The following is a 26,953-nucleotide window of genomic DNA, read 5'->3' on the forward strand; positions in this document are numbered from 1 at the left end:
GGATCCTGCCATATGCAATTCAGTCTTGACCCAGCTCCCCATGGGAACAGTCCAGTCCGAAGTGCCAGGCTAGGTCCTCCCTGGACCAGAAACAAGCATCCTGGGACTTGTTTCGGGGTATCAACCCTCATCAGCCGGGCAGGCTTGAATCTAGTGGCACAGTGAGTACGGGACCACGTCTGGGCATACCCTTCCAACTTAGGGGGAGAAAAGCAAAAAGAACAAATGATGGAAGGAATACTGAACGTATCAAATATTCACCCCAGTCGCAGATCTGGGTTTAACCCATCATTTTTTTGCTCACCACGCCACCCCAATTTGGACCCAGACATTTTCAAATCAGTTTTGACCCTGCTTCCTATGGGAATAGTCAAGCCTATACTGCCAGACAAGGTCCCCCTGACCAGAAACAAGCACCCTGGAACCAGTTTTGGGGTATCACCTCTCATCAGTCAGGCTAGCCTGAAGTTAGTGACAGTGAGCACAGGACCCAAGTCTGGGCATACCCTTGCTACTCCAGTCCACAATGTATGGTGAACTTGGCTGCATCTCTCCTGTCAGCAACAGCCTGGGAGAGGACATCCTCCTCCAGGACCATCGGCAACAACTGCACAACCAATTCCTACAGAGCGTTAGAGTAGTGGTCCAATAGGCATTTGGTTTTCACTGACTGTAGTGCCAGACTGGTTGGAAAAACATCTTCTTTCCTAAGGTGTCCAGGATTCCCTATCTGGGGGAGCAGAAGAGAAAGCGCCATGGTAGGTGGAGGCTAGGACCACCAAGCTTTCTGCAGTATGGTGTTGCATAAGAAAGTTGGGGTCCTGTGGAGCGGAGCAGGTGGGCAACTGTCCTGTTCACAGGAGCCCCTGTGCTGGGCTTAGACCAGGTACCAAGCAGGACGTCAGCCAGGGCTTCATTAAAAGGGGAGAAGCGGTTCTAAGGGGTAAACTCTTGGCTGAAGCATCTCTGTAAAGACGTTAGTATTGACTGCCACAAAAGGAAAGTTAAGGTCCAGGACCTTGGCCAACCTCCTCACAACCATAGCAAAGGACACCCCCTCCTCCGTAGCTACAGGAGGGGAAGAAAGCATTTCAGTGTCTGGAGAAGTGTTCAGTCCGCTGGCTTCCACCAAAACCTCACAACAACATTAGGGTCAAAGGGCTGACACGCTTCAGGGTCCACCGACCCCTTCCAATACGCCCTGAGTTGTAGCCTATAAGAATAGGACTTAGGCTCCAGCCTCGAAGGCATGGCTCCAGATGGCACAGTTGTCGATGTCAGGTGACGCTCATCTGGCTCTGTGTCAGAGTCAGGGATCAGAATGGGGACAGCATAGGAAGCGTCAGGATCACCATTGGGGGAAGGTCGAGGTGGCACGACAAGTGCTAATTTGGATCCATCCGTGGATCCGAGAGACCCCACTGGCACCGGGGTAGGAGCCTATGGCATGAATCCAGTAGGAGCCCCTCCTGAACACATGGGACCACCAGTGGGAGTAGGCCACTCAAAAATGAGGCGTATGGCGTTTGCCTCATAAAAAGTGGTGGTTGAACCGGCTCCCGTAAACTTGGGGAAGCATGGAGCTGACCCAGGCGCTGGCTCATCCATGGAGCCATGCTTTGAATGCCTACACTCACTCATCTCATAGGCCGAAGAACGAGGTGAGGTCGGAGAACTCTTGGACTTCTTACTCTTCTTCTTACGATGGGACTTACCCGACTGGACTGGCGACTTTGAGTGTGACTAAGATTTCGGGCACTGCGACTGCACCTGCGACCTTCCTACATAAGGTATTCACTTGCAAGCTTAACATTTGCAAATATAACTCTCTAACTATATTTATAGCAATATTAGGAACCTTTCTTCTTTCTAGGATGGTTCAGTGTGGTTGTTCACTATATGGTTACATATATACGCTCAACAACACTTGTGCAGGAGCTACATTGGGAAAGATGGCAGGAATAAAACGTTTCTTTGTAAGTACATGAATGTATAAATGGGAAATGACTTAGCTGGAGTCATAGTAGCAAATGTTAAGCTAGTGAGTGAATAACTTATGCATGGATATGATTAGAATTCAAATCAGTCTTGACCCTGTGCCTCGTGAGAACAGTCCAGAGCGAACTGCCAAGAGAGTTCCTCCCTGGACCGGAAACAAGCATACTGGGACCGGTTTCAGGGCATGACCCTCATCAGCCAGGCTAGCTTGAATCCAGTGGCACAGTGAGCCCGGGACCCACGTATGGGCATACCCGGCACACTTAGGGCAAGAAAGCAAAAGACACACAATTGATGGACGGAATGAGGCACAGGGTCAAGACGGATTTGCATATGGCTGGGTCTTAACTTGGGTGGCATGGTGAGCAAAAAAACAATGGATTTAACCCAGATCTATTGACTGGTGGTGAATGTTTGATTTGCTGTGCATTACTTACATCATCTGTGTGTCTTTTGATTAAATGCCCCCAAGCATCTTCTATGTACAGAATTCAGACCATTATTGTAAACACATTACCCCAACTAAAATACAACAAATACACTTCTAGACATTGTGGTAGGACAGCCTTTACCTCTTAGGCTATAAACCAGTAGCTCCCCAACTAACCAGTACCTAGGAGTTAGTAATGTTGAGACTCTAAAGAGCTCTCCGAACTCAATCAGAGTGTGGTCGTACAAGGTGAACCTCCCAGTCCTGGCAGAGTAAACTGTGTGTACAAGAACCTAACTCACTACAAGTAATCCAGGTCAGCAGAAGTCTTGAATATAGAACAATAGAAAGTAAAATCTTATTTGTTGGCTGACTGAGTCTCTAAATAGGAAAGACAAAATTGCGACAACGTGTTCCTGAGGCCTCTAGAATTGGCACGAGTGATAACCCTTCTGCCCTGTTAGCTCTATCTCCATCAATCACCAAACTAAAGTTGCCTCCACCTATGTTCTTACCCTCAGCAAAACTGACCAGGGGTAACAAGAACAAAAACAAAAATCTCTCAAGTACAGTTTTGTGTGTAATCTGTTGCTAGGTTCAGAAGGAAAATTTCTGACCGTGCCTTTTCCTTTTTCTAAAACAAAATGTCTATATCCGTCAAAGTATCATTCGATATAGCAATGCCTTCAATGTCATTCCTGGCTGACGTAAGGAAGTGCCAAATAAACCACTGGGATCTGAACCTTCCCTAATTTTTACAGAGAAGGTGTTTCTCCTCATTACAAGCCAGATGAGATTTAGCAGAAAAACTCTTTTTGTCAGGGATTGCAACCTTGTACATTGACAGTAGATCCCCTAATCATGGTTAGAGATCTCATTAAAACAAGGCTGTACCCTCATCTCACCAAATGAAACCTGCATTATAAACAGTCAGAAAGTAATTTTAGGGGCATCTTTCTGGACGCCTGGATTCAGAACAAAACACCAGCATATCTAAAACACTACAAAGCAAATATGCTCATCATCACCCCTTTGGTAGCACGTCAACCACCAACAATACCACACCACATAATCATCAATATGAAGTTAACCATAGTAGGAGAAAGTCTGTGCTTTCTCTTCTTCACTCTTAGGCCCTTGCTAACTAGACAACTCTTTGAAGTATGTGTCTAGTAGATCATAACCAGAAACCCCTAGGGATCCCAGGACACCAAACAACCCCAGACATCAAGCAACAGAGAAACACCAACAGCACAGTATTAGGACCAGTAGCGGCGCTACCAGACCCGGGTGGTAGGGCGGGGGCAGGGGAGTGGAGGGGGGGGGTTAAAAAAAGCTTTAAAAGAAACCCCCTTAGCTGTGACGGCTGGCCGTTGCCTCTCATTTATCCTGTTTTTCCTGCTCCAGTCCTGCAGCAGGATACAGGAAGAAGCAGGAAGCACCCAGCTCCCAGGCTCCCAATAGACAATCACAACACTGCAATACAGAGTTTTGACTGGTCTAAGCGCCGTGGATCGGAGCTCAGCCAGTGAATGGGGGCCTGCGCATGTTCTCTATGCAGACTGTAATGTAGCCTGAATGGAGAAGATGAGAAGTGTGCATTAATGTTTGGCAGGCCCGAGAGGGCTGAACAAACAGGCATCTGCACTTAGGAGTGGGCAAACCATTCCACCCCTGCTCCACTGTCCTCGGATCAGCCCAACCCCGCCCAGAAAGCTACTGCAGCAGAAGGAAACATAAAATGATAATAACGCAAGTTATCATTTTATGTTTCCTGCTGTGGAGCAGTGGGGCGACGCTTCTCCGCCTTAGCGGAGGAGCCACCACTGATTAGGACCAGTATTTCGCTGGGCACTGGAACAATATGTAGCAAAGTAACCCAACAGGACTCGTAGCTGCTTTTCTCAGACTCACTCTGGCTGTGGAAATCTCCCACTTTAGGAACAAACCATTATCAAGAGACAAGTGTTGATTGGGGCGTGGCTTGGGCCGCCAGCAAGATGGCCGCACCCTGCTGCGGCTCCGTGGGCGACTAGAGCTGTTTTCCCATCCGGAGCGTCTTCTGGTCTCCAACCCAGACATGGAGTGAATGCAGTAGGGGAGCCGGCGCTGGGGCACAGATAGTTGCTTTTTTCCCATCGATTTGAGCTACCTGAAGACCTGTTTCCCTAGCGTCGCGCTCCACTTTTCCCTGTCAGCGGCGGGCTGTCGCTCCTCATTTTCCTCACAGCGTGCGTTTCCGCATCGCTAGACGAGTGGCGCGGGACACTTCATCTCATGGATTTATTTTCTGGACATTCTTCATACTAATTAAATGCTGGATAAGCGCTTTTGTATGCGCTCTTTGAATATTGCTGCTGTCTTCAGGGCACTGAGGTATTTGAACAAAATGGACTGAAGTCGTGAGTGAAGACACACCTGTTCTGCATGCATAATCTATCTGTTCAGTGCCTGATACATCCAGGATTCCTTTGTGTGGCACATTTTTGAGTATTTACAGTGCCTTTATGTAATATTTGCGGTGAAGTGGTGCTTTCTATGCTGCAGTTTAGCATTTTTGTTTCTCTTCGGTTGGAGACCTCTCATTTTACATAAAGGTGCCTTTTCATGCTGTTATCATGCTATGCCTTTTCTGAATGGGTTTCTACAATAGTGGTTCCTCATCTAAGCCACTTCATACTGCTTCAGGTGTACTAACCTCTACCCTTCAGAATTACCACTATCCACATGAGTCACCGTTTCTTCATATGGTATTTCTGCATTTTGAATAATCCTGAACCGGCCTGCTGTTCAACTATTTTGTTCTGAGGAGAAGCCTTCTTTGTCTTTCCAGCTCTGAATATCTCTTGTGGCGCTCATTTATTGTTCATTCAGCTGGTTATTCCTGTCTTGGCGGCTTTTCCTCCTCTGCTGGATTTACCTTTCAAAGTGGAAGCTCACTGTACCTCTTCCTGCAACCAGGTGTATTGTCTGACAATACAGCTGACTACTCATTTTAACTCGTGTATATTGGTTTTGAACATTTTCATGAATCCTCCTCCCACACTGGTTTCCAAAACCTCTCCTACAGCAATGTCCTCCCAGCGTAAAGATTCTACTACGACTACCGCTCACAAACGTAAAAAAAAGAGCCCAACTCTCCTACGAAATCTCCACTTCCAGTCACTATGGAGGATCTTATGGCAGAACTTAAGCTCATGAAACCCTTTGTTATAGACACAAACGCTGGCATTCAGAGGCTTGAAGAAAAATGGTCCAATCTAAAATCTAGAGTTTCTGAGATGGAACAAAGGATTGGCAACACCCAGGATGTGATTCCCCAAGTGGCAGCCATGTCTAAAGAAATTGATCTACTCAAGGCACAGACTGAGGACTTGGAAAACCGAAATAGGCGTAATAACCTTCGCATTTATGGAATTCCTGAAGGAGAGGAGGGGTCGGATATGCTTACCTTTCTAAAGATCCATAACCCCAAGATTGTCGGCCTTAAAGATGGTATCAACCTAAACTTGCAGCGTGCTCACCGCATTGGTCCGCCATCTGGCGGTCCCTCATCTTCTTCATCCAATAATCGGCCTCGTGGGATAATTGTGCTGTTTCTGGAATATACTGAGTTACTGATGGTCCTCTCCGCTGCCAAGCTGAGAAAACAGATTCTGTGGTCCGGTCAAAAAATCTTTTTCTCTCAGGATGTGGATCGTGCAACTGCTGCTCGCCGCAAAGAATATCTATCTCTTCGCTCTACACTTCGTTCGATGAATGCCAGATATGGTTTGGTGTACCCCTGCTCCTTCAAGGTCATATTTAAAGATCGCTCCTACTGCTTTGATCGTCCTGAAGACTTTCGTCACTTTATTTCTCGTCATAAGGGAGAGGAGATGGCTATTGGAGGATCCTGAATGTTGTTTCTTTCATGTTTTATCTTGAATTTGTTCCATTCTTTCTTCCACTGTTGGTTTTTTGAAGGCAGTGTCACGGTTCTTTCTTGTTGCTGTTGATTGTATTTCATTGCTTCATGTTTTTATTTTTTTTGGTTCTTGCTTCTCCATGTAGACGGTCATTTCTCATTTTTCCTTGTGTTTCCTCCACAGGTGTTTCTTCTTCACTAAGGAATCATCGCTTGATGTCTCCTCACCCTTACCCTTTCGTTTTGACCCTACCGTTTATAATTGCCTCAGATGTTTGGTAAGTTTTCATGTTCCCTACTCATTCGTTGTAATTTTCATCTTCTTGGATTATCACCCTGATTTCTCATTTACTCTGTGTTAGTCCTTTCGCCTTTGTTCATTTAATGTGCTCTCTTTTTTCCTCCTTTATTAATTGGCTTATCTGTTCCCTTCGCCCTCTGGTTTCCTTTGCTGGTTCTGTCGCCTGTCTTCCCCTTGCGGCTCCCATCCCCCACCTGTCTTTCTTTTCTTGGATGTGTATTTCGTTTTCCTTGACTGCAGTCGTCTGGCTGCCTGTCATCTTTTCTTCCATTATCTGTTTGTTTTCTCCTCCCCTTTTTCTTTTTTCCTTTTTTTTTGCCTTATTTATCTTTCTCTCTTCTTCTCTTCTATTTCATTTCTAATTCTTCATTACATTTTGTTTTTTTATGTACTTTCTCACAAAATTCTGGTCATCATACTGCATATATTGGTTTTTTTATACTCAATTGTTCATATTTAAATGCTCTCATGGTTTTGGTCTTGGTTTCTCTGATAGCGTCTATATAATTTGGCTGAATTGTTCATTATTATTAATATTATTATCAATTTATCTAAATGGTAATAGGTGATAATGTTCGGATTGTCTCATGGAATGTAAAGGGTTTGCGCAATCCTGTTAAAAAGCAACGGGTACTTACCCACCTATCTAGACTCCAATGTAAAATTGCTATGTTACAGGAAACCCACTTTAATGAGAGTGATATCAATTCCCTTAAAAAGCAATGGGTAGGACAGGTCTACTGTTCTCCCTCTAAAGATAGGAAAAATTGCGTTGTAATACTTTTTCATAAATCTTTATCCCTCAAGATAGAAAAAGAAGAAAAAGATGAAGAGGGTCGATGGCTTCTCCTTCATATTACCATTAACGGTTCCCAGATATCCCTACTCAACATTTATGGCCCCACAGGCACTGATTCGCAATTCTGGCAATCCATGTCCCTTACTTTACATGCATGCACTAGCCCTAACCTCATAGGTAGTGGTGAATGTAATCAAGTTATGGACCCCTTCACAGACAGGAAGTCTTCCTCTAAGTACATCCCCAATAAAATGCAAAAAACTTTTGCTAGGACCATTTCTGCAAGGGGTCTGGTAGATGCATGGAGGATTCTTAATCCTGACAATTTAGAATACACATTTTATTCACCTACTCATAACTCCACTTCTAGAATTGACTATACATTTTTAAGTCCACATCTCCTTTCACACCTCATACATGCAGAGATTAGCCCTATTCTCATTTCAGACCACGCTCCCTTCTTAATTAGTTTAGATCTTCCCTCTTTAGCTCCCAAATCTCGTCGTTGGCGTTTTAACAAATACCTTCTTAAGGATCCCTCTTTTCTCAGCCGATTTAAAGATTTCGTCTTCAAATTCTTTCTTCTTAATTCTACCCCAGATATGCCCTTTCATACTGTCTGGGATTCCTTTAAAGTTACTGCTAGAGGTTTCATTATAGAATATGTGGCTACAAAAAGGAAGGTGTTTCGCAAAGAATCAGCCTCCTTACTTTCCTCTATCAAAACAATAGAACATGTATATTATTCATCTAAGAATGCTGACTCTCTTAAATCCTTGATTTAAGCTAAACTAGATTTTAATAGGAAATCCACAGAAGAGGCTTCGGGGACTTTGTTAAAAATAAATTCTAAATTCTATGGTGGTCGTAACCGAGCTGGTAAGTTGTTGGCGAATTATTTGAAGGTGAAATCTCATAGATCTAGAGTTGTTAAGAACATCGACGATCACGACATCCCTTATTTCAAAGACGAAGAAATATTAACTTGCTTTACTGATTTTTATAAGTCCCTTTACACTCCTGAATCTTCTCCTTCAGAAGCCAATTTGGATTCCTTTTTTGACTCCTCACCCCCCCGCTCCTCTACTCTTCCTGATTGCTCCATGTTGGAAGGAGATATCTCTATTTCTGAGATTAAGTCTTCCTTTTCCTTGTTGCCTAAAGATAAGGCTCCTGTTCCTGATGGCCTTACTGCTGAGTTTTATTCCAGTTTTTCTTCTGTTCTTTTGCCTCATATCTTATCTCTCTTTCAATACTTTGTCCGAAATGGAGAGGCTAGAGGTTCCTTTCTTGAGGCAATGATTTGTCTCATTCCTAAAAAAGATAAAGATCCCTCCCGTTGCACTAATTATTGGCCTTAATCCTTGATTAATCTCGATTGTAAATTATTTGCCAAGATATTAGCCCTTCGTATTAATCAAGTCCTTCCGGACCTGATTGGATTTGAACAAACAGGATTTGTTAAAGGTAGGATTATCTCCGACACCTCTAGAGCCTTCCTTAATATAATTCATCTTGCCTCTAAGAGTACCTCTCCTATTGCCGCAGTAACCTTAGATGCGGAAAAAGCCTTTGACCGTGTTCACTGGCTTTTCATGATGCGAGCTCTTAAATGGCATGGTTTTGGTCCTTCTATTCTTTCTTACATTCATTTGCTTTATTCTTCTCCGACCACTTCGGTTTTTGTTAATGGCTCCCAATCCTCTTATTTTCCTTTACAAAGAGGCACTCGTCAGGGATGCCCTCTTTCTCCCTTACTTTTTATCCTTTCTCTTGATTTTTTTCATCATTCTTTAAGACACTCCCCCACCTTTCGAAGATTTACACACAAGTCTGTAGAAATAAAGTTTACTGCTTATGCAGATGATATCATGTTATATGTCTCTGATCCCTCTACATCCTTGCCCGCATTTAATGATATTCTGTCTTCTTATGCTGCCCTCTCAGGTTATAAACTACATTTATCTAAATCGGAAGTGCTCCCCTTGAATAAATATTGTCTAAAAAGCATGTTTGAAGGCCTCGATTTTAAATGGAATACTAACAGCATTACCTGTTTAGGGATTAAGTATTCTTCCACTATTGTGAAAACGACTCAGGTTAATTTGGAAGAGATCTTGTCTAAAGTTAAAACTATGGCTGATATGATGTTCCTACCATTCATTAATTTCTATCAATCTATGTTACCTGTTAAAATACCTTTGAAATTTTTCGAGACACTCAATAGTGTTCTGAGTAGATTTCTTTGGAATGTTCGGAAAGCCCGTATTTCTTTAGCTCTTCTCTCAGCTCCTAAGGATCGGGGCGGTGTTCAGTTTCCTATTTTTCGACAATATCATTCTTCCTTTTTATTACGTCAAATGCTACCATATTTATCTGCAGGAGAGGCATCCACCACTTCAATTTTGCACAGAGTAGAGGATTCTTTGATTTCCCCTTTCCCCTTTTCTCTTTTGGCAGGTTTCTCTCATCCTCCTCGATCTTTTAATTGCCCAACGATCTCACACTTTATTTCAATTTTTCAGGCTATTAACTGTAAATCCCAGACTCCTCTACAGATATTTTTAGACTCACCTCTTTGGCATAACAAACAAATTAAATTGTCTAACCGTACTCTTTTTTGGAAGGCATGGGTCGACAAGGGGATTTTTCAGGTTAAACAACTAATACGGGATTCCAGATGCCTCTCCTTACAAGAAGTTCAATCTACCTTTGATTTATCTGCGTCCTCTTTATCAATATATGAATCCCTACATCGGTTCTTGACGGAACAGCTTTCTCTATTTTCTGTAACACCTGCTCTTTCTCAAAATCCTCTGATAGAACCTTTACCTACTTCTCCTTCCACTAAAGCCTCCCTAATCTACAAGTATTTACATTTCGTCCTCCCTAATCGTCCTAAAAGTAAAGTTGAACTCATATGGGAATCTGATTTACAACGTACCCTTTCTGTTCTTACTTGGAACTCCTTATGGGCTCGCATACATCACACTTCATGCAATTCTAGTACCACTCAGACCCTTTATTATTTTTACCATAGACTATTTTAACTCCTTTATCAATCCCCAAATATAGTTCCAAATTATCTCCGAATTGTTGGGTATGCCCTACCACTCCCAGTTCCTTTATGCATTCCTTTTTTATTTGCCCTAATATTGCTAGATTTTGGACTAAAGTATGTGAATCAATTTCTAATATTGTTTTTCCTTTTGATATATTCTCTATTTTTTTAGTATGTAACTCTGCAATTTGGTTTGGTTCACTTAAGCTAGGCTTATTTGTAGACTTATTGAAAGCGATTGCTTTTCAGGTAATTACCTCTAAGTGGAAAGATGCCTCCAAGATTTCCTTTTCTGCCTGGTGGAATCTTCTATGTTACCATCACAGACTGGATCGTGCTTCTGCCAAAACCCTATTCGGAAAGAATCCTTCTGGTCTCCACTTACAAATCATTTATCGGCGTCAACATTGCGTAAACAAGGCAATTTCTTTGTTTTTCAACCACCATGAGTACTTTAACTATAACACTTGTATAGTCTACATTTCACATTGGAAACCATGGTTAGTTGATGACTTATATGTTTGTTTATTGTAAGATATCACTATTAATATCCAATCTCTTATCTTTCTTTTCTTGCTTTTTCTTTTCTTTCTTTCTTTTTCTACCTTTTTATCTTTCTCTTTCATTCTATTGCTTCTTATTATTTCTTTTTCATTTAATCATTTCATATTTATTCCCTGTTTCTTTCTTTAAAACCATAAAATACTATTTGTTTTTCAGGTCTTCTTGCTTTCCTTCCCTTTTTTTTGGCATTCTTTTCCTTTATCTTAGTTGTTATTGTTCTAGTTATTCAGCCAAATTATATATTCAGCTGCTTATTAATGCTTCTTGTTTTAATGGTATTGAATTTTATTGTACCTATGTCTTTAAACTCTCTAATAAAGCTTTTAAACTCAAGAGACAAGTGGAGAAGTACCATAGCTCTCACCCCTGTCTCTACCCCTTCAATGCAAATCAAATAAATAGAATCTAAGAGGTCCAACACTTCCCATTATAATCATTAAATCAGGCCTCCAACATGATCAGAGCGCAGGCAGCCCACCATTTAAATCCCTCTACTCTCATAGATAGGACATTCCAGATCCATCTCTAACTACATCAAACAGTATCCATGCACAGCAAAACATCAAGTGTACCCAGCACAGGTATGCTGGCCGTCTTCATAATTAGCGTTCTTATGATCAAACCTCTTTGTGTGATGGACCATGGAGTAGGGGCTCTTTGACTCAGGTCTAGCTAACCTAACTTAGAGTCAGGATTGAACTTCTGAATTTGGCACCCTACTTGGTAGTAAAATGATATTGTAATGAGAAGCGTTTAATTTGAACAAGCGGAGGAAATGTAAAGACCAGGGATACATCCTTTGTTGTCTCCCACCTTTGCAGTTGGACTCAAGGACAGGTGACGCATCACGGTCAACTGAGAGAGATCTTGGTAAAGCTGAACCTTTGAGCTGCAAATGAGCTCAGCTCAAATTATGTTGCCATCTACAGGACTAATTCTTTAATCCTTTAGGAGTGAAATATTGCCAAACTATTTCAAGGGAAATGATCATGCTCCCAATCTCCTTATATCCATTGAGTTGACCTGGTCCAATACCAGATTCCCCTCAGCTAGTTTTTCGTGGACAAGGAGGTGCACAATCCTAAAATACAAGTTGATATCTGCTTCTTCAACACCCATCTTCAAGTTTGAGATTCCCAAGTTATCTCTTCTAGAGCGGTTCTTAAAGTTCTTGCATTTCTCAACATAGCAGTGCAAAATCACCATAGTATCTAACTTTTTTTCAAAGTCAGAGATGGCCAAGGAAGGAATATCATTAACTACTTTCTTGACTGTCTTGGTGGGTTCAACACAGGCATCTATACCCTGAATCATGGTCTCCAGGTCAGTTAAACCCTATTTCATCCTTCATTTTGACCCTAAACCGTTAACAAAATTGCAAAAGATCTGGTTTCTTAAGCAGTGTAGACCAATCAGTACTCAGGTGATGAGGATCCAAATGTCTGTCCCAGAGTCAGTGAGAAAGCTTCACATCTACATGGCCTGCATAAATGAAAAAATACATCCAGAGGGGTTGTATATGACTATTAAGGTTTAAAGGCACAAACTACAACTATGAGAGAAGAAGAATATATTATAGTGGCAGGTAATAAAAAACATTAAAACATTTCCAAATCAAACAATGAAGATAAAATAAATAATCAATTAAATGCATATTAATACAATAAAAAGTATGTATATAAATAAGAAATATGAGTGTACAAATGTCGCATTGGGACATTGAAGATAGACTCTAAATGTCTCTACCATCAAGGGATATAGTGACTATCTCAAACGAGGCAGTAATTTGATTTTCCCAGATTGCTCCTAATATAAAAGCAGTGTTAAAATGACATTTAGTAGATAACCAGTAGTACACGTATAAATGCAATGGAGGAATAATAAAAAAAAGTGCAAATGTCGGAATGGGTCACAGAAGATGGATTCTACATGCCTCTGCCGTCAAGAGATGTAAATATCTTAAAGAAGACAGTAATTCCACCCGCCTAAAAAGCTCTTAAATTAATACGCATTACACTCAGGGCAGGTGGCGTACTGCTTGGCTAGCTCACCAAGAATCTTGTCCATTAGTTTTGTGAATCTGCAAACCAAACAGTGCTGTATGGCTTCAGAAGTATGAGTTACTTACCTTCGGTAACAATGTATCTGGTAGAGACGCTGTCTAGCCGCAGATTCCTTAATTTAGAATTATCCCCAGGCGTCAGACTGGATCCGGATTTTTTTTTGCAGCAGCACCTCTGCGCGCCGGGGGATCCCGCCACATGACCCGCCCTGACGTCGTCCACGGACGTGACGTCAGCGAGGTCATAGAAGTCACTCCCGGCGCGCTGAGGTCAGTTTTCTTCGGAGAAACTGTTCCGCGGCACAACGCGGAGCCACCAACAAAATTGTGAAAGTATGGGAACAGTGTGCGAAGAAGGAAAAAGGAAAAATTTGTAAAACAAAGGACCGGATGATGCATAACATCATCATAAAGGACAGTGTCACACACTGTATACCAATGCCAACCATAGCCCGGCCTAAGGAGTCTGAGGTATCCAGGGCCGACCTGATAGTAAATTCTGCCAGATCACATCCGTCACTGATATGATGGAGGAGGTCAACACGAGCGCCCTCAGAGGTGGAAGAGAGAAGAGACTCGGCAGAGTCCCAAAGGGCAGAAGTAGCGCGAGCCAAGACACACACTGTATTGAGGGAGCGAAGAGCCGTGCTAGTGGAGGCGAAAATATTACGACCCCACTACTCCAGCCATCTGGACTCCCGAGAGGGAGGAAGCAGCAGCGGAGGCAAGGAAGGAAAGGCAGCTTGCAGAACGAGCCTCTGAACATCTGGATGAACAAACAAGCAAACCGTATCATTCGAGGCAGGGCGGTGCATGATGGAACGAGCCACCGAATCACCCGACGCCGGCCGGGCCCAGGCCCCAGAAGGGCCTTATAAAGGGAGGCTTCGAAAGGCAGAAGCGTCTCGACATTCCCCGAGCCGTGGTGGAGAACATCCAACAAGGGGTCAACAGGCAGGGGAACTGAAGGGGGCTGCATATGCAGAATGCGTGCGGTCATGGAAACAACCCTCATAAATGCCACACCAGCCTCAATAGCTCTCCAAGGAGGTGACAGTAACTCATCCGTGGGTGAGGGCTGTAAGCTGAGCCGCCCACTCCAAGGGGATTGTCCGATGAAAGGAGGAGCAGACCAATGTCCAAAGGGAGGAAGCCCCATGGACGAATGAGGGTCCTGAAGGGGCTCTTGAGGAGGCTGAGAGTCCGCCGGAGCCACAAACTCCAAGGTGGTAAGAGGCAAGGACGGATCCAGCATCGACGGACGTCGGGGTGATGCCAAACTTCCTCTGGAGGCCTCTGGAGAGGAGTCAATGCCCTGGCGCCGACTCGGCCTCAACCACAACAGGCTCCGATTCCGAAGTAAGGAACGGAGCCGGAGCCAGGGAGGCAAGTCTACGGCGCCGGACCTGCGCCGACTCGGCCTCAACCACAACAGGCTCTGATTCCGAAGTAAGGAACAGAGCCGGAGCTGGTGTGGCAAGTTTACGTCGCCGGACCGGCGCCGGCTCGGCCTCCGAAGAGAAAGCTGCCTGTCCGGAGGGCCGAGAGGGGACTCTGAGATGAGTTGCGAGTACCAGCAACCACCTGCGAGGCCGCAGGGAGCCCCACAGGACTATGTGGCACGTTAAGGCTGCTATGGGCAAAAGAGGGGGACCCAGTCGGGCCGCGCCCCGATGACGCCATACTTCCATCATCCCTAGAAGCACGGGGTTCAGTCGGCACCGGGGGCGAACCCATCGGAGACCCCGCACGCAGCGGGGGGGCCGTGGACGCCCCAGGGAGAGGAGGGGTTCCAAGGGAGGCCTGCAGGGCTGCGGCATAAGCCGCCATCTGGGTCCGAGTCGTCCCCGCAACAGGAAGTAGCGGATAGGGGAGGGCAGACTCTCGGGGGCGCACATCAGGAGAAGTCCAGAAACTAGTGCCCCCTACAACAGGAGGAAGGGAGGTCGAGGACCTCGGCGACTGGCGCCAGGACTTACCAGGAATGGGCGAGCCACTCACACGGGAACCAGGCGGCAACCGACGCTGCAAACAGAACCCACTGCCAACGGGACCTGCCACCGAAGAAGAGGCCGGGGGCCGTGACGACTCCGACCGGGACAGGCGAGCCGAAAGTAGCTTCATCTGGCGCTCCGGCCGGGACTTCGGCTTGAGTTGTTGGCAGGCGTCGCAATCCGTTGAGTCGTGGTGTTTGCAGATAAGGTGTGGGTCCGTCGCGGACATTTGCTGCGAACAGGAGGCACCCGTCTTAAAGCCCTAAGGCTTCGCACTCTGTTCCAGACGCAAAGCGTCAAAAGGGGCGTGAAAACAGGCCAGAGGAACCGCTTACTCCGGATCCGCGTTGCATGCGTAAAAGAAGGAAACTGACGTCAGTGCGCCGGGGGGATTGGGGGGGGGGGGGTTGTGGGGGACGACTTATATGACCTCGCTGACGTCACCTCCGTGGACAATGTCAGAGCGGGGTCATGTGGTGCCGTCCCCCGGCGCACAGAGGTGCTGTTGCAAAAAGAATTCTGGATCCAGTCTGACACCTGGGGATAATTCTAAGTTGAGGAATCTGCGGCTAGATGTCTCTATCAGATCAGGTCCCTATGTTCAAGTACCAGGAAGGCAGTCTTAAGAACTTCTTCCTCTCACAAAGAAAAGCTGGGCATGTACAAAAAATGTGCACAAATGATTCCTGTGAATAAGGACAAAAACAGCATGCTGCATTTGTTCTATGATATTTCCATTTTTGTATTATTTCACCATGTTAAAAAGGCCAAGGCAGATTCTTAAAATTTTAAGCTTCGTTTCCCTTGAAAGTGAAAGCATTAGATACTTTGAGGTGCAAGTTAAGTATAGGTGGATACAGAAAACAGATTATGTTGTTTTGCTTGTAAGTTCTGAAGATCGATAATTCTGGCTCTTGTTTTCGATCAGTTTATTTGATGATCGATTTAAAGTTTTCAAAAGTAATGGCAAGGGTCCATGGCGGGATCATCAGTAGGTCGCAAAGAATTGACTAAACAGCCAAGACCCAAGGGTTTGACTTAGGAGACAAGATTTCAAGACCCAAATAATGTTTAAAGGTGCCTTTGTCTGTGTTGATTAGCGTAAACCATAATTTTAGTACAGCAGTGCTTTGGGCCAATGACTGTTCTGTAAGATCAAACTCCAGATGAAGTTGGGCTTCCCTAGCTAAGCTTGGTAAAGATGAAACAATGTGTACAGCTTCGACTGCGTCCGGTTAAGCCATTGACTAAATAGCGAAAGCTTCTACTCCATATGTGAGTGACAATAGATACTTACCATACAAGACTTACTTAGATGCATTTAGATGCATTTAGTAATGCAAATCTGATATCTGCTTCCTTGGTGGTGAGGGACTCCATATGCTGGTTAAATTGACCCGAACCTTGGAACGCCACCCCTAGGTACTTGTATGAACCTGCACGGCTGATTGTAAGGGGAGGGCTATCTTCCACATTTTCCTAGGTTTATTAAAACTACTTGGAAAATGATAACTTTATCTTTATCGTCATTAATTTCTAAACTATTATTTCTGCAATAGCATTCCAAATTAACTAATGAGTGTTAGACACCTATGGAGGAATGGTCCATTAAGACAGCGTTGTCATCGTATTGCAGACTATGCAGCAAGTGCTTGTTTAATTTAGGTGGACATGCCCTGCAATTTGTTATTGATTCCTCCATAACAGCTACGAACAGGTTAAACAAAACGGGTGTCAACACATACTGCTGTTTCTGACCTTTGCCGATAGAAACTTCCTTGGACAGGGTACTACTGACTGACTGCCCCCAACTGTACTTGGACCCAAATGTTGGAATATACGGCTATTATAGCACTTTGTGTGTTATCTGGTAATCTTCACTAGCTTAACTTGTACCAAAGCAGATGTCTGTGCATGTTGTCAAACACTTTCTTGAAATCAATAAAGGGTGAATGAAAAGGTCTGTTGTTAATTAAAAAGTGTGTACAAGCAGTGCAAAAGCAAAGATATTATTGCTGGTGCTGCTGTTTCTCCTAAATGTAGCTTGGAACCAGGATATCAAGCTGTGCTTTTCCGCTCACTCCCTCAGATCTTCAAGGATCAGGGAGGCAAAGTATTTGGATTCGATGTCCACGAGGGCTATAAGCCTATGATTACACGTGTCATCTTTTTTCCCCTTTTTGGTATTGGGTAAATATAGGAGCCAATTGAGGATGGAGGATTTAAATGCGAGAAACAGCAAATCTAGAAGATGTTATTAGTGAATTATGACTGGTATACCATTTGGTCCTGGGGTTTCCACGTTCTGACTTTTCAGAATTACCTTTTGGAAGTTCTTCACTCTTATTCAATGGCCAAATTTGGAAGTTAACTTGGATAATAAGTTTGCTACACATTGTTTTATCTTGAGGATCCTCCTGGCCACTGTTCCTGATCAAAAATGCCTTTCATAAAGAGTGCTTTGGGATGGATTCGGGATCGGTGAGGAAGTTTCCGGTTTTGCCTTCTATTTTGTATATAGGGCAGTTAGCTATTTCCCTCAAACTATAGCACTTAGATTTGTAACCAGAGGGGAGTAAATTTAGGATGACAATTTTTGATCCATCTCAAGAATGTGATTATAAAGACTGCATTGTTTGATCATCTCCTTTGCGATTTGTACCACATCTTGACTTGATTTACTCAGCTTTCTGCACAGATTAGGGAGTTTTTTCTTTTCTCTATTTGGAGACTGAGCATGAATCTGGAATTTAAACAGGGGTAGGGGTGTTGCGAGAATTACTGCGCTTCTTCACAACATTATCCATTGACTATTGACTGTTCCTGGCCAGTATGCCCCCCAGTTGCCTCACTGCATCTTCTCAAACCATATGGGAGAAACGAGGAGTACCGGACAGAGCAGTCCTTAAGAAATCTATACACATCCTGGAAGCAAATTCATCTACCCAAGCAATTGGTCCTTGACTGATAATGACCATTAAACATGTCTTGTGTTAATGACCATGATTCCATTCTCTAAAGCACTGGATCTCTGGAGACTATAACTGGTGATAGTAAGAACTGTTATTTGCAGGAAGTGGTCACTTTCCAACCGGGATTCAATTTTGAATTCTTTTACTTGATTTATGAGATGCAAAGAAATTATTGTGTAATCCAAAACAGTGTTACGTTTTGAAACCACATGAGTAAAGGCTGCAGAGTGATCCAGATTATTATGGCAATTTATTGCTCTTAAGCCCATAGAATGTAGAACTTTGATAAGCTGCCTGCTTACAAAGACGATCAGGTCTTTGAGGAATAGAATGAGGGCAGAACTTGCCATATTAGATCTTGTTCTTTTGTTGATCCAGTGTTGGAATTGGAAGGAAGCAGGCTGAGAATGAAATCACAGGTGATTATAAAATCTGAACCGAGATGTGCAGTGCACAAGTCTGATAAATACTTCTCAAAATAATCAGTTGTGATGCGGAGGGATTTAAAGCCTGGTTTTAAATAAATGTTTAATAGTATACATTTTTGCAACTTTGTGTTTGAGGTTGTTAATTTGACTGCCAAGATCCAAGGTTGTCCAGCATTTACATTTTCTGTTACAATGTTAAGAGTGTTTTTACAAAAACTGCCAGACCACCTAAGGGTCTACCCTTCTCTGACATTTCTAACACCAGGCTAAAATGGGATTCTTAGCATTGTGGTTGGATTTCTTTTGTTTTCCATGTTTCTTGAAGACATACAATATCTTTAGCTAATTTGTCACCTTCTTATTGCCAATGAGTTGCTTCCATCCGGATATGTTCCATGATCATAAATTAATTACAATGACTTGATGGATGCCGGACTGCCTGCATTTATCTATCCAAATGTGATTAGGAATGAGGACTAGGAAGCTTGCTGATTACACGAATCTTGCTATTGTTAGATAACGTTCCTGGTAACCATGACCAATCTTGAGTCGGATCTTCAGCCTTTGTTAGTTTAAAAACCTAGTTACCCTGGTTGCTAATGTTGATTGGGATTGTGTTAGCCTCTTGACAAGAAGGTAAGGGTGTATGTCGACTTGCCCACATTGCTGTTCACAAGGGGTTGAATGTACAGCGCATTTGGCCTTTTGAGATGGTCGCTGAGGCTCTTGGGGCATGACTTCTCAAAGAAGAATTAAGCTTTACTGCTTTAATGAGTTCCTGTTTGTACTAATAAGCCATGTTTTAAAACCTGAAGGAAAGAGTTCAGGTTTGGGTAGGGAACTGTGTCACCCTCAATTATAAAAGCATTGTTTCTGGGGTAAAATTGCTTCAAGTTAATTTTCTTACCTTAATAGTAGCCTTATTCATTTCTCCTTGTTGGAGGGGGCCGAATGCAAAGGTGATGATTGATTGGTTTGAAAAATAGTTATCTGCAAGTGCTTTTAGCAGGTTGAAAATATTGCTGCAGTTTAGATAATCTTGTGCCCCTCAAGACACATAGAGATGCTTTAATAGAATAATCAAGCCTCAATCTGAACATTTACTTTCCAATGGTTTATATTCATGCAGGTGATATGATGAGGAAAGCATACATAATGTATACTTGGACCATGATCAGCCACCCTCTCAACAGTGTTTGGTGTGAGTGCTTTGAAACTGTAGTTGGCAAGGGCGAGCTGTTGTTTTGAAGTTGTGATTTTTTAAATAAACCTCCAAACCAACTAAGATAATAGGAACAGTTAGAAAAAGGTTTAAGTGCAATGCGGGTTCTCCACCAAATAAGATAGTAATAATTACATTAAAGAATAAACGCTTTTGAAAAAATTAAGGTAATGCTTCTCTTTATCTTGTGTGAGTAAATTAACATGCCTTTCTCACGATTTTTTCAAGGGATAGGTACAGGGCTTTGTGCCTGAGGCATGAATCTAGCAAGACAAGCGTGTGCATACATTTATAAAAATCTAATACCATTTTTAAAATATGAGAATCAAAGGTGAGTTTTTCCGATAGTTCCCCAAGAGGTTGAGTGTGTACCACCTAAAGGCAGCAGGGGGTACTGAAATAAACTGAAGGTTAAGTTTTTAGTTCCACATTTAAATCTACTAGCAATTACAAACAGTAACGGGAATTTTGAAGAACAGTATCCGACAAATTGTCAGCAGACTTGGAATCGGAAGGATGATATACAGATATTTATTCATACAATCATTGGTAGATAAAACGGGGCAGTGCATCAAGCGTCGGAAGGAATATGCTACTTATCAGTATGCATCTGTTCTTGGCATGTAGAGCTGCAGATCTACACACTTTTGCATAGATCGCCATCTGGTGTTGGGCCCGGATGTTTGTGGTTTGTTTTTCCTCTTGGAAAGTCTTTGGAAGTCACGAGGTCGGTGACTCCTCCCTTGGATCGTATTGCGCATGAGCTTCAGCTCCAACCTCAGATTGTTTTTCGCCAACAGGGAAAGATGGAGCGTAGTTATAACAGTGAAGAAACCCATCTGTGTTGTATCTAAATAAGATAGACTGGAACAGATACAGGTAGCCGGGGAGGCGGGTGGGTGTGTGTAGATCTGCAGCTCTACATGCCAAGAACAGATGCATACTGGTAAGTAGCATATTCCGTTCAAGGCATATGAGCTGCAGATTACACACTTTTGCATAGAATATATAGCAGTTCCCAACCTTAGCGGCGACCACCGGTATCTGCTGCAGTGGTTTGAAATAGTGTTTTTAGTACAGCCTGGCCCACACTAGCTTGTTGCTTGGTTTGCACATCTACACAGTAATATTTAGTGAAAGTATGCGGTGTTGACCATGGAGCTGCTTTGCAGATATCATCTAATGGGATGTTCCCTAGAAAAGCCATAGAAGCCCCTATCTTTCGTGTAGAGTGGGCTTTAGGGGGAACAGATCACGTTCGTTTTGCTTTGTGGTAGCAAATCTGGATGCATTTTACAATCCACCTAGCTATCCCTGATTTTGAGATGGGGTTGCCTTTGTGTGGTGGAGAGAAAGAGACAAATAGTTGTTTGGTCTTTCTGAAAGGTTGTGTTCTTTGGATATAGTAAAGTAAGGCTCGTTTGACATCTAGCGTGTGTAGAGCCCTCTCTGCAACAGTTTGAGGTTGCGAGAAAAATACGGGTAATTCTACCGATTGGTTTAGATGAAAAGGGGAAATGACTTTAGGTAGGAATTTTGGGTTGGTACGGAGAACAACCTTGTTCTGGTGCATTTGGAGAAAAGATTCTTGTATGGTAAGTGCTTGTATTTTACTGACCCTTCTAAGGGAAGGGATGGCTACAAGAAAAGCTGTTTTCCATGTGAGAAATTGCAGTTCGCATTTATGCAACGGTTCAAAGGGCGGTCCCATTAGCCTTGTGAGAACTATATTTAAGTTCCACACAGGTGAGGGTGGTACTCTGGGGGGAATTATTCGTTTTAGGCCTTCCATGAAGGCTTTAATGGCAGGCACTCTAAAAAGTGATAGGTGCTGCCTGTTTTGTAGGTAAGCAGCAATTGCTGCGAGGTGTAGCCGAATGGATGTATATGCTAGGTTACACCTTTGTAGATGGAGTAAGTAGCATATGATGTGTTGTATAGACACATCTAGAGGATTGATTGTGTTGTTATGGCAATAAACAACAAATCTTTTCCACTTGGCAGCGTAGCAGGCTCTAGTGGTAGGGCGTCTAGCTTCTCTGATGACGTTCATACAGTCAGGGGGAAGGTTAAGGTATTAGAATTCTAGGATCTCAGGAGCCAGATCGCAAGGTTGAACTGAGCTGGGTCCGGGTGCCTGATCTCTCCATGGTTCTGGGTTAGGAGGCATCGTGAGAGGTGTAGCTTTTGGTGTGGTACTACCGAGAGTTCCAGCAGTGTGGTGTACCACGATTGTCTGGCCCAGGTTGGAGCTACTAGGATCAGTGTGAGGGAATGCTGTTGTAGCTTTCGCACCACTAACGGAATTAGTGAGAGAGGTGGAAAGGCGTATGCAAATTTGTCTGACCAGTTCATCCATATCGCATTGCCTTTGGACAATGGGTGTGGGTATCTGGCGGCGAAGCTTGGGCATTTTTTGTTGTTGTGGGTGGCGAAGAGGTCTATCTGTGGATGCCCCCACATTTGAAAGAACGGGTGAAGAACCTGCGAGTGAAGTTCCCACTCGTGGATCTGCTGCGTCTGTCTGCTGAGCATATCTGCCATGGTGTTTTGGACTCCTGGTACATGCTGGGCCAGGAGAAAGATCTTGTGTGGAATTGCCCATCTCCATATGTTCTGTGCTAGTTGAGAGAGCTGTGGAGAGTGTGTGCCGCCTTGTTTTTGAATGTAATACATGGCCGTCATGTTGTCTGTGCGAATGAGGACTGCCTTGCCAAAAATCTGTGTTTGAAAGGATTTTAGGGCTAGAAAGATTGCCAGTAACTCCAGATGGTTGATATGGAGTAACGTTCGTTGCGGCGTCCATGTGCCCTGCACTGTGAGGTGTAATAGATGAGCTTCCCAGCCGGAGAGCGATGCGTCTGTTGTTAGTATTATTTGTGGAACCGGGTCCAGGAACGGTCGACCTCTGGAAAGATTTGTGGTGTTCCATCACTGCAGAGAGCGATGGGTGCGACCATCTACCAACACCAGATCTGTCAGTTGCCCCTGGGCCTGGTTCCATTGGCGCGCTAAGCACTCTTGGAGTGGACGCATCTGGAGTCTTGCGTGAGGCACTATGAAAATGCAAGAGGCCATCAGTTGCATAAACACTCTTCCTGGAAGGGAGTGTTGAGGTATGAATCTTTGACGCAAAGCCTGAATGCTTGCAATCCTGGCCGGATTGGGGTAGGCTATGGCTTTTGAGGTGTCTATGGTGGCACCGAGGTATTGCTTTATGTGGGATGGTGTTAGCTGGGACTTTTGGTGGTTCACCGTGAAGCCTAGCTGGTGAAGTAGTTGGATTGTAGTGGCGGTGTGGTGTACACATTGGTTGTAGGACGTGGCTTTTATCAGCCAGTCGTCCAAATATGGGAAGACGTGAATGTGCTGTCTTCTGAGGTGTGCCGCCACTACCGCTAGGCACTTGGTGAATACCCTTGGTGCTGTTGTGACCCCGAATGGGAGCACCTTGAACTGGTAGTGTTGCCCGTCCACTACAAATCTGAGGTACTTTCTGTGAGCATGGTGTACCGGAATGTGAAAGTATGTGTCTTTCAAGTCCAGTGTGGTGAGGAAGTCGTTCTGGGAGAGGAGCGGAAGCACCTGCTGAAGCGTTACCATGTGAAAATGGTCTGAATGTATGTGTTTAGGGGCCGGAGATCTAGAATGGGTCGTAGAGTCTTGTCCCTTTTTGGTATTAGAAAATATAGGGAGTAGACCCCTAAATTTTGCTGATTGATGGGAACTTGTTCTATTGCCTGTTTTTGTAGGAGGGAGATTACCTCCTGTTTTAGTAATGTGGAATGTTCTTGTGACAATGGGCGTTGCCTGGGTGGAATGTTTGGGGGGGTAGATGTCAATTCTAGGCAGTACCCTGAGCGAATAATTTGGGTCACCCATTTTTCTGAGGTGATGGTCTCCCAGACCTGAAGGAAATTTTGTAGTCTGCCCCCGACCGGAGTGGGATGGTCTTGAGGGAGCGGGGGGAAGTCATTGGGTAGGCGGTGTGGCAGAGCGGGGGGTATTTGTTTTGCCTCTGCCTTTATTGTTATTGCCCCTATAGCCGCCTCTTTGATAACCCCTTGTGAAGGTAGACTGAGTAGGGGATTTGTAGGAAGTGGACGCGCTATCTGAGGAGTAGCCTCTAGCCGTACTCCGAAAGGAAGAGCGGCGAAAGGAGCGCCTAGGAGGGTGTGACTGCAGGGCTCCCATAGATTTCGCCGTATCAGTGTCCTTCTTCATTTTCTCGAGGGCCTCATCTACCTTTGGGCCGAATAGGTGTTCTTGGTCAAAGGGATGATTTAGGATGGAGGCCTGTACCTCAGGTTTGAAACTTGATATTCTCAGCCAAGCATGGCGACGGAGGAGGACGCTAGTGTTAATGGCCCTGGAGGCTGTGTCTGCTGCATCTAAGGCACAGCGTATGGAGGTGTTAGTTATTGTCTTACCCTCTTGAATTAATTCATTGGCCCTATTTTTGTATATTTCTGGGAGGTGGTGCATTATGGTTTCTAATTCATCATAATGCGCCCTATCGTAACTGGCCAATAGCGCTTGGGTGTTGGCGATACGCCATATATTGGCTGCCTGTGAAGCAGTACGCTTTCCTGATGCGTCCAGTAGCTTTGACTGTTTGTCAGGTGGTGGTGCTTCGCCTGACGCCTGGGAGTTTGACCTCTTCCGTGCAGTGGAAACCACTAGGGAATCTAGTGGCGCTGGCCCTTTGATATAGGCAGGATCTGTGGGGGCAGCTTTGTACTTTTTTTCTATGCGTGGGTTAATGACCCTAGCCCTGACTGGGTCCTTAAAAACCTCTGGCGCATGTTTTACCACCCCCTTGAGCATAGGTAGTATGGAGGTAGACCTATGTGCGGTATCAAAGGTGTCGAGGAGGAAATCCTCCTCTACTGGGTCAGTTTGCAACTCTACCCCGTGATAATGTGCCGCCCTCTGAAGTAGGTGGTGGAAACCTAATGAGTTTTCCGGTGGAGATGGCCTGGAAGGGTAAAGGTCATCTTGTGGGACGTCTGGAATATCTGGATTACTGTAGTTGTCCCATGGGTCTGGGGATCCTGTAGGGGTGGGGTCTTGGGGCACATCCCCTGGATCGTGATATGGGTCCCCCTGATCATCATCGTCTGGAGACTGGGTCGGAGAGCGATGAGGTGGGGGTGGAGAAGTCGAAGGGGGCGGAGGTGGAGAGGGTGGAGGAGGTGGAGGAGGTGGGGAAGGCATTCTGAAAGGGGAGGTAGCAGAGTCCTTCCTCTTTGGAGGTGGAGGCGGAGCCGGTTTGTCCAAATGTCTCTTTTTGGAAGAGAGTGCCAAATGTCCAGTTTTTGGATCCTTGGTAAGAGTTTTTTGCAAGGGATCCGGTGTAAACAGTTCCTGTGACAATGTTTGTTCCGTCGGCGCCGAAGTTTTCGGGGCCGATGACTTTTTAGGCTTGTCCGTGCCGTGCTTAGCACTGGGCTTGGGAACCTCCGTTTTCTTGGTCGGTGCCGAGGTGGGCTTCGGCGTGGAAGTGTCGGTGCCGAGGGCCTTATGGGGTTTGGTCAGTACCGAAGATGGCATCGGTACGGAAAGGCTGGGTTTTGACACCGAGGACTTCAGTGCGGAGCTCGGTGTCGAGGTAGAGGCCGGTTTCTTTTTCGGTGCCGAAGTGTGTTTCTCGGCACCGCTGGAGGGCTGGCGCGAGCCCGAGCCGCCGGAAGGCCTATTTGGCTTCTTCACCGGGCCCGAAGGTGGGGTGTGTGAAGCAGTGTCTCTGGTCTTGCCTAGGCCCGGAGGCGAAGGCGTGACCGAAGCCTTTTTGGGTGTGGGCGCGGGTGTGGGAGGGGGTATAGTACTCACAACCCTCTGCGCCGGGGTGATGTCCTCCACATCTGAGTCGTCGGCTTCGGAAGCACTGACGAGGTCCGCTTCGGTGTGCTGCTGTCCCGGATCTTCGACGTCGTCCCCGAAGATGTCGACTGGAACGGAGGTCGAGGAGTGTGCCATGTTTCGTCTGGCTCTTCGATCTCGAATAGTCTTTTTCTATCTGAAAGACTTACAGGCCAGACAGTCTCGAGCCTCGTGTTCAGGGGAGAGGCAGAGGTTGCACACCTCATGAAGATCGGTGGGGGGGAATTTGGACCCACATCGAGGGCCCTTCTTGAAAGGAGTTCTTTCCATCAGCCGGGACCGGAGCTTGGGTAGGCCCGAAGGCCGCCGTCGACGACCGGAATCGTAGATGTGTCGATGAGAAGGTGATTGAGGAGATCTGGATCTGAACAATACCCTGATAAGCGAGGATTCCGCTTCGATCGTCGAACTGGAAATGTTCGGAACCGGAGCGCGAAGATTACATGCGAGCCCGATGGCGGAAAAAAACAATCTGAGGATGGAGCCGAAGCCCATGCGCAAATCGATCCAAGGGAGGAGTCACCGACCTCGTGACTTCCAAAGACTTTCCAAGAGGAAAAACAAACTGCAAACATCCGGGCCCAACACCAGATGGCGATCGATGCAAAAGTGTGTAATCTGCAGCTCATATGCCTCGAACACAGATTTTCTGTTCAGTCAGGGGTGGATAAGTGCAAGACATGATTAAGGATCAACTTTGCAAAAGGCAAGAGGTTTTTCCAATTAGGGAATTTGACCAGGTCTGGAATTTCTTGAAAGCCTGGGGTAGGTGGAAACAAAGGCATGATAAACTGTACTAATGGTACGGAATAAGACCTTTAAACATGGCAACATAAAAGTCAAAAACATAGGTTATAATACTTACATCTTGTAACTTGATGTTATCAAGATCACAGGAGCTGTGAACAGCTTCCACTAACCAGCTTTCAGGGGTAATCATGTTCAGTGTAAGAAGAGGGGAGTCAGGCATGTCAACGAATTTTGCCACTGGTCCTGATGAAATACTGTTATTGGACAGAAATGTAACTTCTGACTCCAGGACAAAACGGTAAAAGCTGTTGAGGATAAATACATTCAAATTTAAATTAAGCAAAATGAAAATCAAGAATCTGAATACTCAGTTCATTATTACTTTGACAGCTTTTCATCATCATAGCCATTAAATATTGTGTGGGAATCAAAATGGCTACTCCTTATGTGCCCTGGATATGAACAAACACGTCTGACCACTGCTGGTTTCTCTGCTTCAGTGATCTGTTTCATTGTTGGATAGGGATGCTCTGATTTCTATTTCATACAGTGCCAGGTTTTACATGTTTGCTTTCTAGGTTT

At 44.7% G+C, this 26,953-nt stretch overlaps 1 protein-coding gene across 2 annotated transcripts in view; it reads right to left on the reverse strand.

Moving 5' to 3' along the window:
• Positions 1 to 26,953, reverse strand: part of UGGT2 (UDP-glucose glycoprotein glucosyltransferase 2) — a 1,472,699-nt gene that overhangs the window by 414,189 nt on the left and 1,031,557 nt on the right. For both annotated transcript variants that reach the window (XM_085622547.1, XM_085622546.1), the window contains one exon: positions 26,487 to 26,676. In XM_085622547.1, the coding sequence (XP_085478673.1) occupies positions 26,487 to 26,676 (190 nt within the window). The remainder of the gene's footprint in view (positions 1 to 26,486; positions 26,677 to 26,953) is intronic.

Source organism: Triturus cristatus, chromosome 8 (assembly GCF_964204655.1).
Source record: "Triturus cristatus chromosome 8, aTriCri1.1, whole genome shotgun sequence".
NCBI classification, from domain to species: domain Eukaryota; kingdom Metazoa; phylum Chordata; class Amphibia; order Caudata; family Salamandridae; genus Triturus; species Triturus cristatus.